Here is a 14,574-nt window from a genome sequence, read left to right as displayed (position 1 = left end):
GGAACAAAGAAATAGCCCTGCCAACCCCCTTCCCTGTGTCCAGCCCAGTACAGTTCCAGAAAGCTTCTGTAATCAGACCTCCCAACGGCCCCGCCAGGCAAGCAGACGGGGTAATGGCGTTTCAGAGGTGAGGACCTGGGGACCAGAATGGCTCAGGGCACTGCCCTCTGTCACACAGCTGCGGGGACAGCCTGCACAGCAAACCCCAAACTCCCACCTCTGACTCCAGTGCTCACAGTCCTGACCATTCTCAGCTGTATAAACCCGAGTCCCTGCCCCACATATAATTCTGGATGCACAACAAAAACCTCCACTTTGCAGAAGCCACCATAGCTGGAAGCCTCCACCTGAATTTTATTTCATTTCTTTCCTTTTTAATGAAAAGCAGCAAAGATCACCAGATAAGCTTACACTGGCATATTAAATAATTTAAAGGCCAAAGGTATGTCCTGGGATTCACCTTCTTTCATTTCAGGTTTTGATGCTCAAAACTGACATGATCCTCTGGGGTCGCAATGTCCCTTTATGTGCCAATTTATGGCACTTTAATGTCCTAAATGGCTAATGAACTTGCCGCACTCCACCCTCTGATTCAGCAGAAGGTATCATTATTACCTCCACTTCAAAATGGAACACTGAGTTAAAATAGGTTCAGGACGTCACACACTAAGAAGCAGCAGAGCAGAATCTAAACCCAGGCAAGTTTGGCTCCAGAGTCTATGCGATTTTGACAACTGAATACTCAACAGCCAGAGACTCAGAAAGGAAATGAAGGTACTTCCACACTGCAGGAGAGGTCTGTAGGCCTCTCCCTTATCCTGACTCCATGGCTCTAAGAAGACTGAACTTGGAGCAACCTTTGGGAGCCTGGGGGGCCGAGGGTGGTGTTTGTGGCAAAGGTACTGGGCTCTACTATGTTCTTGGGTCCAAATGTAGAGTCTATGACCCCAAGATTGACAAAGGGCAACTGACTCAGATGAAAGCGACATTGGGAAGGCCCCAATTAGCCCCAGTGCGGAAGTACAGCAAACTCGTGTATAGATTATACCAGGACTAGGAGAGACGGGAGAGCCTGCAGACTTTTCCTGCCACACTGACTCTCCCAGCCATCACCAAGTCCCCACGGCAGAGAGGAACCACAATAATAAAAATAGCAAACATTTCCGGAGGATTGCAAGGTGTGGGGCCCGGTTCTTGGTGCTTTGCACCTCATTCAACAACCCCCACACCCAACAACCCTGTTAGGTAAGCGTGTTATTACCCCCATTTTACAGATGAGGCAGAAGCACAGAGAAATTAAATAAATTGCAACTTGGACCCAGGTGGTCTGGCTCATAGTACACACTCTCAACCAATTAGGAATGAAAAAACGATTTGGCAAGTGAATAAACAGCCCGTATTAGCAATGCTTTATCATTACACAAACAAACTATTCTGTTTGACTTTAATTTTCCTCCTACTCCAAAGGTGAGCTCCATTTCTCATTTTTTAATTTCACCTCGATTCCCATGACAAAAGGTGCTGTTTGATTTTAAAGCTCCAGCGCTTTCAGTTTGGGGTTATCCCCACTTATAATTAAAAGTTGGCTCAACACACGGATTCCAAAAAGTTATGCTGCCCAGGCTGAGTTTGGGAGCACTCTGAATGTCTGTGGTTCCCTCTTGTCATCTCAGCCTTCAGAAGGCACAAGCAGAAATGGACTAAAGCAGTGGAGAAAGCAACCCAGGAGGAAAACCTGGCCCTAGCAGCTCTCCAGGCCACTGCTGATACCCACAGTGCCCAGGGACTGTGAAGTCTCTATCCAGCACTGCAGCAGTATGAAGAATCTGCCCTGCGAATCAGGCAAGGGCAGGTGTGGCAGTGTCACCTGTGCCATCCCCCCGATACTATCCCCATCCAGAGGGCCTGCTTGGATCCAGCCCGCCCACCGGCTGCCCGCCAACCTGCTGCCCAGCGTGGCTCTGGCCCAGAACGCACCTGGCACAGCAGCGTACCACAGGGCTGGCACACCATCATCTCAGCATCCACCTTTCCCCTGAGTCCAGGGCCCCATTATTCCGACACTGGACATAAGGGAAGCTCTTGAGATCAGCTGAGCCTGGCAGGAGTGAAGGCAGGGAGTGGCCATGGGGGCACCCAGTGTTTGCACGCTCGAACACTGGGCACGTTCCATCTGCGGGGACCCAGCATGGCCGCTGGGATAAAGCCATGGGGCTGTGTCCCAACTGAGGGGGACCATCACCCCCACCAAGGAAGGGGCATCTGTGGCCTGACCCTTGTCGGGCTGCCTGCAGGGGGAGGCCCTGGCTACCAGCTTTGTTAGAGAAAGCCATTTGTTGAGACAGGCCGCACATGCACAGAGCTATACAGCACATGCGTGCGTAATCTAAACATGGAACATGAGACAGAGAAAGACACACTCACAGACTCCCAGGGACTGCTGAATGCAGAAACTACGATTTGTTTTGGTAAAACTTTTCAATGAACAACAGGTAGGAGCCCAACTCCTCATTTTTTGTACAATAACTTCATTTGAGTATAATTCACATAACATAAAACTCATCCTGATTTTTGTGTGCTGATTTTTGGAATATTCACAAAGTGGGGCAACCGTCACCACTATCTAATTTTAAAACATTTTCATCAGCTTAGATTTTGATAGGGATTGCATTGAACCGGTAGCTCAATTTGGGGAATATTTCCATCTTAACAAGAGTTATTCTGTCTTACAATCCATGAACATGAGATGTCTTTCCATTTGCTTAGGTCTTCGTTAATTCCGTTCAATGAAGTTTTTAGTTTTCATTGCATAAGTTGCTCTTCACTTGTTAAATTTAGTCATAAGTATTTTTTACAATGTTGTAAATGGAACTGGTTTCTTAATTGCATTTTTAGATTATTCATGACTAGGGTATACAAATACAACTGATTTTTGTATATTGATCTTGTATCCTGCATTATTGTAACCTGAACTCAGTTATTTGTTCTGACAGATTTTTGGTGGATTACTTAGGATTTTCTATACACAGGATCATGTCATCTGAGAAAAGATAACAGTTTACTTCCTCTTTTCCAATCTGAATGCCTTTTGTTTCTTTTCCTCGTCTAATTTCCCTGGCTAGACCCTTCAGCACAATGTTAAAGAGAAGTAGTGAAAGCAGCCATCTTTGTCTTGTCTCTCATTCTTAAGGGGAAAGCATTCAGTCTTTCATCGTTAAATACGATGTTCACGCAAGTATTTCATAGCAACTCTTGAACATGTTGATGAAGTTCCCTTCTATTCCTACTTCGATGAGTGTTTTTATCATGAAAGGGTACCACATGTTATCAAATGCTTTTCCTGCATCTACAGAGATAATCATGTTGTTCCTTTAGTCTCTTAATATTAACATTGATTTTCAGATTTGTGAGAGGCTGATTAATGGTCAGAGGTAACCTACAACTCACCAGCTCCAAAGGCAAAGAAAAAGCCTTTGTCAGGGAACTCCTCCAAAAGGGCCTTCACCCGCTTCCCCATTCTTTCATTCCGCGTGTAGATAAGCTCCTGGTGGAAGTAGCTGACAATCTCCTGAGCGGTGATGCTTTCCTGAGGTGGTAGTGTGGCATTAATAAAATTGGGAACCTACGCCAAAATGGAAGAGAAAAGAATGAAAGGCAACAGAGTTATGAATGAAATTGCTTAATTTGAGCATCAAATCACCCAGCTTAGAAGGTCAAGATGCTGTCGAGAAAAGGAGAAAGTGACACACCATTCTTGGAATCTCCCACCTGCTACTTTTCAAACTTTAGTATCATTCTTTGTAACTCAAGTAAAAGAATTGTAAATAAAGTGTACTGAAAGAACTCTTCGCTATTTAAAACAGTATTTCTGTTCTGTTTAAATGATTCTGTTTGATGCCATGTGTTTCTATAAGGAGACCATATCTTTGCATAGCACAGCCATAGTTTTAATTTGTTTAATTCACACACACTTTTTTTAATAAAAATGATTTTACATAGTTAACTATTTTAGAATCAGTAATTACAATTCTACTACCAAATACATGGAATTTCTATAAACATTCAACTGTTTTACAAATTCCATAGATTTAAATTTTCATTATTTCTCCTTCTGGCCTTCTCCAATGTTCTTTGCCCTCCAGGCAAATATTTCACCTGACTGACTCTGGTATACATTTAGCCAATTTTGATATTTTAGCTAACAGCATGGTACTATGTATCGATAAGTATGATCGATTGCTGTGCACAGACTTAATTTCAAGGCCCAATATGCAAGACACACCACCACAAGCCAGGATGAAGGGGTTAAAGAGTTTTATTACAAAGCAAAAGTAAGTAAGACAAGACAGAGATTAGGGGAATATATCATCATACCACTAACAAGCAAGGAGGCAATTCATCATACCACCAGGGCCAATTAGAGTCGTAGAAACAGCACCAGCCTTTCATCAGCACGGACGAAACATCTTGTGCAGAAACAGCACGGACAAAATATCTTGCAGCAGCAGAGGCGGCCCGGGGAACAACTGTGCCTGCCTCGGTTTTTCTGGGGTTTTGAGGACTTCACTAACAACAGTGGCAAGGAGCCAATAAGCATACGTGTCAGCAACACAAGGAACTGGTCTCGGATCTGGCTAGGAGCCGGGGCCAGTCCTTGGTAGGAGATTAGATGTATCGGAGCTCCGCCCAGCTGTGCTAAGGCGAAGGCCAGGCTCCTCATTCTGTTGTTTTCTTGGTCCTTGGGAGGGTAGCCAATCCTTCCAAGGCCAAGCACGTATCCCAGCCACTGTGAGAGTTTACATCCCCAAATGTTCCCAGGCAGACCTTCATATATTCTATTCCTTACAATTTGGCCCTAGAGCTGCGTGGGGGCATAAGTATAACTCACATAGCGGTTTTGAAACATGAATGCAGTGTGCACTTTTTGTATGCAATAGTACATCCAACAGTTGCGTATGCATAATAACAGTAAAATGCTCACAATGATTAATAGGGGAGTAAATGTTGCATTAAAATACTTATGCGTGGTTGTGCTGGTGAATAGAAAATCATACCAATGATGATTGGAGTCTTGGGTTATAATATGTGAGAGGCCCTTCAGTTTATTACTGATAATGGGAGTCATAATCCAGTGTTCAGCGAGGGACTGGGCATTACGATCTAGGTGAGTTTGCAAGAGCTGAGAGTTCTGTAATATCCGAGCCAAGGACAAGTGTATATAGGTAGCAGGAGGCTGTAGCCACCGGGGGATCCAAGTAAGGGATATATCAGCCTCTAGATCGGGAGTTAAGCAGAATACATCACCGTTCCAGTGGAGCAACTCGAGATGCTGCAGACATCCCAAGAAAGGGGAGGGTAATCCCCTGGCAGCTAGTTCGGCAGCATTAGAGCTAGCGAGGCATATACGCTGTAGCTCTATTTCATATAGGACAGAGAAATTGGCTATGGGAAAAACCGTTAGAGTACATAGATTAACAGAGTTCCATTATTCGAAATAAACCATTACATGCAAAGCCTTTATCTGTAGATATACAATCTGTAAGCTTATAAGTACTATTATTATTATTACCTATATGGGTGCCTTCAATGCGTGGCTGTAAAAAATAATTACCCTTGATAATGGGTAGAACATGAAAAGAGCATAGCATGTTAGTTATTATGGGTATATAACAAGTTACAGTGTCACTACACCATCTAGAGGTGTACGTAACATTGGGCTTGGCGTTTGCTATCCAAGCATACTTTGGAACGGGGAACATAGATCTCCACGTGTAGGAGTCTCCTTGTGTTAGTATGCGTTGTGCTTCTTTTTGGATTAAGGTATATAACATTTGTAGGGAGCATCTAGTCCAATCAAATAACTTGCTAATGTTAAGTTCCACCATATAGGTATCTATATTAGTTATATTAATGGGTGGAGGTCCAGAGAAAACAAAGTGATATGAGTTGTTGTCTCCTATCCATCCCGTGAGGTTTGTGGCTCTTACAGTTCCATTAGCTGTAATACATTGTTGGTTTTCTTTGCAGGTGTAGTTATCTAGCATGTGTGGGATAGTTTCATTCCGCCATCTCCAACAGAATGCGATTGGGCTTGTATGATTGAGGAGCTGTACAGGTATGCCGGGGTCCAAGCTTCAACCAGGAAACAGGTCCAGACTAGGCCGCCAGAAATCAGGAGCTAATTTTGTAAAAACAATTGGTTAGTAGGATACATTTCAGGTTGATCTTGCCCAGGGAACATGACAACTACTATATTGTTGTCTCCTTGGGCTATGACCTCTCCGGCTCTCGGAGGGTCAGTGGTGTGTTTTCTGGCCCAGACTTTAGTACCAGCCACATAATCTGTTGAGCCAAAGCCTCCATATCATGTGGTGGCATTAGGAGGAGTATTTAACTTCTCCCAAAAGTCAGTGGAGGCACATGGAATGATCAATATTTGAGCGATCCTGGTGCCTGGGGAAAAGTACAAGGTTTCTTTTGAGACATTTATTTCTCCCACATAGTCTGTATCAATAACTCCAGCCATGATTTGGATTCCCTTCTGTGCCAGGCTGGACTTGGCAGCTATCTAACCATAGTAACCCTTAGGAATTTAAATTCCAATTCCGGTGGGGACTGTTTGGCTAGTATTAGGCTCTAGCCAGATTTCTTCAACATTATGTAAATCATGCCCTGCAGATGCGGTAGTGCCCATATATGGGGCTTGGGCATTGGGGGGGACTGCCCACCAGTGCAGTGTTGGGAAAGTATGGATCTTCGTATTTGCAAATTGGGAGTCATCATTCTAGATAAAGGAGTACCTCCTGTACTGAGAGAACGATTATTGAGTTGTTGCAGGGCTGTAAAAAGATAATCTTTCCACTTGTAATACAAATGGAGCCCAGCAATGGAGCCCATTTTGCGTAATTTTTCTTTTAACAACCCATTTATGCGCTCTATTAAGCCAGCTGCTTGTGGATAATAGGGAATATGATAGATCCACTCAATGTTGTTTTTCTCACAATAGTTAGTAATCTCTTTACCTTTAAAATGGGACCCATTGTCACTTTGAATTTGTAGAGGTGTTCCATAGTATAGGGTAAGAATATCAAGAGTCTTAATTGTATTAAGCTGCATGGCACGCTTATATGCACAGGTGATCAGAACTCCCGAATAAGTGTCTACACAGGTACAAATATAATGACACCCTTTGGAGGGGGGCAAGGGCCCAATATAATTAATTTGCCAAGTTTGAGCCGGAGCCTGCCCCCACAATAATTCTCCAGTGACTATTTTTGGTAAGGGGCATTTCTCATCCAGTTGGCAAGTGGGGCATTGTTCCTTAGTGCTCTTTAAATCAGACATAGGAACACTTATCCCTCTGTCCTGTGCCCACCTGTGCATAGCAGCGGGACCAGTGTGTCCTGTCTTTTGGTGGATCCATCGAGCAAGTGCCAGAGTTTCTTCACTTATCGGAGTGGAACACTCTACTTCAGCAATTGCTGTGAGGCGATCTACATCAGCGTTATACTCACGTTCCACCGAGGTTTTCTTAGCATGTGCATCTACATGAAACACAGAGGTTAGTGGTTTCTGCAATTTCCCAAATTTCTTTCCATATATCAGCACCCCATAAATCCTTGTCATGGATTTTCCAACGGTCCTTTTCCCATATAGGCATCCAGCTGCCCAGACCTTCGTCCACAGCCCAAGAGTCAGTGAAAATGTGGCACTGCCCATCCTTTTCAAAGTTTATAGCTTGATAAGCAGTTTGCAACTCAGCAAATTGACTACTTTTCCCTTGTCCACTGGTCTCTAACACCATTTTGGTGACAGGGTTATAGGCTACAGCCTTCCAATACCGAGTATTGCTGATATATTTGGCAGAGCCATCAGTAAACCAGGGATGTCTCTTGTTCGGCAGAAAGGGAATTACGTCCATGATTATATACTACGGGAGATTCAGTTCTTTCGCTGGCCATCGGTTGGAAATCATCATTGGTAATTGGGGCCTCAATAACTAACTCATGTAGAGATAATATTCCAGATGGGCCTGTTTTGGCTCTGTCTTGTATATACCATTTCTATTTAATAATACTGGTTTCTTGTGCATGTCCAATCTTATGGGACACTGGGTCACTCATAATCCACTGCATAATAGGAATTCGGAGCTGTAAGGCCACCTCATGTCCCATCGTTAACTGTTCAGTTAATGCCCAGTAAGCAGCGAGTAACTGTTGTTCAAAGGGAATATAACTCTGTCCAGACTCTGGTAATTTTCGTGCCCAAAACCCTAGAGGGACTCACTTCGAATTCTGCTTTTGCCATAAGCTCCAGTTAGCATACTCAGTGTCCTCAGTAACCATTAATTCTAAGGGTCCCTCTCTTATTGGCCAGAGATCTAAGGCTGCTTGGATTGCAGCTTTTGCTGCTTCAAATGCCTTATCCTGCTCAGCTCCCCAGTCAAATTCATATTTTTTCCTAGTAACTCTATACAGAGGTTGTAAAATCTGATCTAAATGAGGAATATGATTTTTCCAATAGCCAAACAGGGCTATAAATTTTTGAGCCTCCTCCTTATTCTGGGGTGTTGCAAAGTCTAAAATATTCTGCCGGGCTTTTGAAAGGATGGCCCTATGCCCAAAATTCCAATGTATTCCTAAAAACTTGACTTCCTGGGCTGGCCCCTGGATTTTGTTGGGGTTAATTTCCCAACCTTTCTTTTTCAAATGTTCTATAATTTGTTCTAAATAATATCTTACAGAATCTTCAGTGGAAGCTTGAATTAGGATATCATCTATATAATGAGTGATTAAAACTGAGGGGTGAAGAATGTCGCATTCTTCCAAATGTTCAGCAACCAGTCAACGACAAATGGTAGGGCTATGTTTGTAACCTTGGGACAACCTAGTAAAGGTACATTGACGCCCCTGCCAGCTGAAGGCAAATTGTTCCCATTGGGATGGATCGATGGGAATAGTAAAGAAAACATTAGCCAGATCAATAGCAGCATACCTAGTACTGGGATGAGACTGAATACGCTCAATCAAAGTGATAGTGTCCGGTACAGCAGCAGTCAGTGGGGGAGTGACTTGTTCAGCTCCCTATAATCTACTGTCATTCTCCAAGACGCATCTGACTTCGTTACTGGCCAGATTGGATTGTTCTAAGCTGAAGTAGTTGGAATTATTACACCAGCATTAACATAGTCTTTACTAGTTTGAGTTATTTCATTATGCCCACCAGGGATACGATATTGTTTGCTCATAATAATCTTTGTGGGCTCAGGGAGATGAATGGGGTCAATGAGTAATTTGCCTACTATAACAGAATGCATTTGCAAAGCTCTGATTGCAAAATGATAAGTCCCATCTTGTAGTTTAAGGGACATTCCCCTTAAAATATCAATGCCAATTATGCACTCAGGAATGGGGACTACTACCACTGAATATTCTCGGCAGGGAAAATTACCAATGCTCATTATCACCTTAATTTGTTTAGTTGGAATTTTATGGCCACCAAGACCTGAAATAGTAATTGGGGTTCCTTTAAATTTGGCTGGGTTCCCATAAATTAAAGAAGCCTCCGCTCCAGTATCCACAAGTGCGTTAGCCACTGTAGTGGACCCATTTTTCCAATGTAGTGTTATTTGTACATGCGGGCGGTAGTCCCATTGGTGTATTTCCTTAATTTGTGGGATACCCACAGCTTGGCCTCCATCCTATTCAAATTTACACAAATCCTCAAAGAGATAGATTCCAGCAGGTGGGGCAGAGGGGGAAGGAACCATGAGGAATGGGTTCAGTCTCAGCCTTTTGGACTTCCACTCAGTTGGCTCGCTTTACCTTGTCCAGCTGCCACATATCTTTAGTAGGAATGCCATCCAATTTGTCCAGGCTCATCCCGGCCTTTAATAAGGCTTGAAACATTTCTTTTCGGGAGACCCGATTGTTGTTACTGGGTCCACCAAAATTATTGGACTTTCCCCTATTGTCAGTGGCATTTTGCTTTTCGTTATTCCATTCTCCCATATCTCCTGCTTCTGACATCTTTTCTAAAATTTGCTCGACGGGTTGCCTAGTCTCTGCTAACAGCAGAGTCATCATTATGTGCTTGTAAGCAGGAGGGACAGTCTGTACAACTAGGTTGCGATGGTAGGCGGTTATGGGGCCTGTCAGATAGTGATCGGCCTGTCCTAGCATTACTGCAGTTTTCATTGCCTCCCCCTTCAGACGGTGCATGCCATCCCTATGGTGTACCAGGGCCGTGTCTCAACCGGCCAGGAAGTATCAGTAGCATATTGGGCTGTACATCCGCAGGCCGCTAGCGCTAATCAAGTAGTCATTGCACCTCCCGCATGTTGGTGATCACAGACGGCTGTCTGAACAAAGGGGTTGGTAGAGATAGTAATAAAGCGGGGGGCATCCACACTGTCTATACTAATACCGCCTGCCCCAGTATCAGTAATTCTAATTATCCAGTCAAGCAATTTCTCTCCCGATTTTGGGGAAAATTTGGATAAGATATCATTAATTTCTTGTTGGGAGAAGTCTTCATTCATTACTAAAAAGTCCCTTTGTCTATTGGAGATCCGCTTCTGTCTACGCTGCAGAGGCTCAGCCTGTAAAGCCCGGGGCTGTTTTTCCTCATCATCTTTCCTGGCTTCCTCCTCCAAGTCTCCCCAATCTACCTCATCATCAGTATCATCCCAAATATCTCCGTCCCATTTAACAGGGTCCCAATCAGCCTTGGCTGAGGCAATCACTGCACGCACTTTACGGGGATTCACGCTACCTCTCCTTTTCTTATATTTGTATTGAGCACACCATACAGCAGCTTTCTCAGCTATCGTTTGATAGCCACGGGCCTGATCACCTAAAATACAGTTTTGACATTGCAGCATGGCCATTCTGCCCTATAAATCAGTATTCTCTTTTTCCAGACTACATTTTTCAATTAAAGTATTAATACGTTGACACATGCGGCGATAAGCAGTAAGCAGAATCCACCCTCGCCTTGCCACAGAAACCGATTCCCCGGTTTTTCTACAGGAACAGTCCTCAACACTTCAAGCAACCGAGGAGGTCAGCAGTCTGTAATTTGCCTTCCCAGTTTTCACTTAAACCAGTCCCTATTGCCCGTTCCTTAGCCAGCGAAGCAAACTGAGGATCTTCCCATCCGGGAACATCACAAGGTACACAAGTCACCTCACTTTTCTTTTTAAACAGGGACATTGTTTCAGTGGTCATGCGTATCCTGCCAATTTGTATCGATAAGTATGATCGATTGCTATGCACAGGCGTACTTTCAAGGCCCAATACACAAGACACACCACCACAAGCCGGGATGAAGGGGTTAAAGAGTTTTATTACAAAGCAAAAGTAAGACAAGACAGAGATTAGGGGAATATATCATCATAAACTAACAAGTAAGGAGGCAATTCATCATACCACCAGGGCCCAGTCAATTAGAATCGCAGAAACAGCACTGGCCTTTCATCAGCACGAACGAAACATCTTGCACAGAAACAGCACAGACAAAATATCTTGCAGCAGCAGAGGCGGCCCGGGGAACAACCATGCCTGCCTCGGTTTTTCTGGGGTTTTGAGGACTTCACTAACAACAGTGGCAAGGAGCCAATAAGCATACGTGTCAGCAACACAAGGAACAGGACTCAGATCTGGCTAGGAGCCGGGGCCAGTCCTTGGTAGGAGATTACATGTATTGGAGCTCGGCCCAGCTGTGCTAAGGCGAGGGCCAGGCTCCTCATTCTGTTGTTTTCTTGGTCCTTGGGAGGGTAGCCAATCCTTCCAAGGCCAATCACGTACCCCAGCCACTGTGAGAGTTTACATCCCCAAATATTCCCAGGCAGACCTTCATATATTCTATTCCTTACATACTATTACACCAAAATTGTGACAATCAGGGGTGGTTCTTGCAACACAGTGACTGTAGGTGCAGCTGACACACTGTGTTCTCTTCCCCCCGCTCCACCCCCCCATTGGCTATCTGGCTTCCCAATCCTTGGCCTCTCCACCCCTTCCCCTGGGCACAAGCTCTCCTCTACCCAGGGATTTAACAAGGTTAACCATTACCTTAGTCAGATATAGAATAGGATATTACCCTGCCTGCTTCTCCTGTTTACAGTAGCCTTTCCATAGACCTTCCACACATTCTCATACTCTACGTGTAATGCAGCCATCAATTTCCATTTATGGATAACAGATCTCCTTTTGCTATTCTCTTAAGATGATATTCTTTTGTCTTCGGATTAAAAGCTTCATTTTCTCTTTCATCATCTTTTTTTTTTTAATCATGTCATTTATGTAAGATCCTCCTGCCCATTTCCCCAAATCTCTTCTCTTCAGCAAAACACTCCCTTTGTACCAACCGCTCCACACAGGCTCCCAGAATGTGTAGGGAGACGTCCCACTGCCATCCTGCTCCACCTTCTAAATGTCAAACATGACCTACAACCTGCACCACTCAGCCCTGGCCAGCCTGGCCCCCATTCCCCAGTGGCAGGCATTTTCCTATAGTCCATACCACCTGCAGGGCCCTGAGCAGGACAGGTATGGAGGAGCCACAGGAAGGGAATGTGTAAGACATCTGTCCCCTAGTTGCTCCATCAGCCTTATCATTCGCCCATATAACTTCCAAATTGCCCACCCATGTTAACTTTTTCTACTGCTTCAAATTTAATTTCCCAATTGAACTTGACCTTTCTCCCCACTTTCCCTGCCCCCACCAAGAGCACACATAAGAATTATCACCACCACAAACTCTATTATTCCTTTTTTAGTATATTTCTGGTTTTCCCTTTCCTCTTGCTTGGTTTTACTTCCTCCCTCTGGAAGTAAAGTCTCTGGAAAGCTCATGATGTCTTTACCACTTGTGGGGCAATGCGGGATTCAGCCTCTATTGTCCCTCTCCGCAGTGTTGTCGTTTCTTTTTCACCTCTCATATTCACTCACATTCCTTATGACAGGCTCCCCAGATCTAACAGAGCTCACAGCATCGCTCACACCCACCAGCTCCCTTCTCTCTTTCCCCAGTGTCTTCCTGTCTGGGTACACTGGTCCTGGTAGGAGGAGGCAGCACACTCCCCTATCTCAGAAGCTTAGCTGGCACTCGCCATTGCCACATGACCTTATTGATGGGGGCAGAGGGAGGGGAGACACGACATGGTTTGTCACATGGGAAGCTTGTTGATAAAAGCATAACAAATATCCATTCCATCTCCCTCCTACAGGGAGGCTGCAATCCTCTGAGCCCTGACCAGCCGCTTCCTTCCTCTTTGATGGCCCACAGGTCAAATCGATGCTGTGTGTACACTCACTGCACAGATGGGCCATACCCTGCAATACTGTAGGATGGAATCCATGTCTGGGAAGACCGGTAGCCTTCCCAGCCTTTTATGTACCACCCCTGTAAGAATACCACGGACACCTCAATAGCATCATGCTCACATGTTCCTAGAAGCCACTAAGCACTGCAGGAAAAGTTTTGCTCCATCGTTTCTCAAAAGTGTTACCTAAGTCAGCCAGGAAGCTTTCAGACTCAGATCCCTTCCATTCTCTGAAGGCTGCTGGTTCATGCTGCCTGCTGCCTACGCCCTGAGGCCTGCGGCTGAATTCCTTGAAGTTTCGTCCTGTGACTGGGATCCTGGGATTACCTTTAATCAATGTCCCTCTCAGTTCTTAAGTTTCACAAAAAATACTTTTGTTAGTTGCAGCATCTCATTGAACATCTAACTCTGCCCAATTTTATTTTTAGAGCCCTTCATGACCTTGATCCTTTGTACACAGGATGTCCAGGTGTCAGCAGGTAATGTCTTTTTTTCTTGTATTTAAATGCATGCTGAGCTGGGCAGAGGACAAGGGCCCTCACCTGGGAGCTATCATGGCTGAAGATGACGGAGCTGAGGTCCCCGCAGTTATAGTGTTTGATGAGATCCTCCATCATGTAAGAGATCTGAAGACTGCCTGCTCACAGGCTCTGCTGCTGCAGGAGGGTCTGGTTCAAAGCAAAGATGACCTGAAAGAAAGTGGAGGAAACATAGGTCCCTTTAAGTTCACAGACACGGCAATCAGTAGTTGCTGTCTTATTTCTTTTGTCCATGTTTGACAATAGTTTCACCTCTGTGTCACTGCTGTTTAAAAAGGGAACAAAATTCCTGGTGGTGTCCAAAGAAAAGAGGACAGTGCTGACCAAGTCGGCCCCCATTGGATCACACCTGGGGACATGTCTCAAGAAGGACAGAGACAACCTGGAACTCTCCCGTAAGAGAGACCGAGAGGTGAGGAGACCCAAAGAGCTAGCTTGTGAGGAACGGCTGAGGGAGCTGGCGAGGGGGCTGGGGCACATAGATAGATACACAGACCAATGGGTTTCAGTTACGTAAAGGACTGGACAAGAATACATACACAATATACACAAGTCGTTTCTAACCATCAGTGCAGCATTTGCTGGCTAATGGATTCATTGGGTCCATGGCATATTAATGGAAATTACTGTGGAAAAAAAAAGGGTGGGGGTATGAGGAATAAACAAAATCAAACAGAAATAAAACAGATTTTATCTGTACAGAACTGC

The 14,574-nt window shown here is 44.6% G+C and overlaps 1 protein-coding gene across 1 annotated transcript in view; it reads right to left on the bottom strand.

Moving 5' to 3' along the window:
- The window catches only part of TRABD2A (TraB domain containing 2A), a 129,884-nt gene that overhangs the window by 73,684 nt on the left and 41,626 nt on the right, over window positions 1-14,574 (bottom strand). The window contains 2 exon segments of the mRNA XM_088796351.1: window positions 3,448-3,622; window positions 13,870-14,016. Coding sequence (XP_088652477.1) covers window positions 3,448-3,622; window positions 13,870-14,016 — 322 coding nt within the window.

This window comes from Rhinolophus sinicus, chromosome 2, assembly GCF_057876585.1.
Source record: "Rhinolophus sinicus isolate RSI-liver-muscle chromosome 2, RSI-T2T, whole genome shotgun sequence".
Taxonomy (NCBI): Eukaryota; Metazoa; Chordata; class Mammalia; order Chiroptera; family Rhinolophidae; genus Rhinolophus; species Rhinolophus sinicus.
Note: the sequence above shows the minus strand (reverse complement) of the source record. Positions and strands in the feature narration are given on the sequence as shown.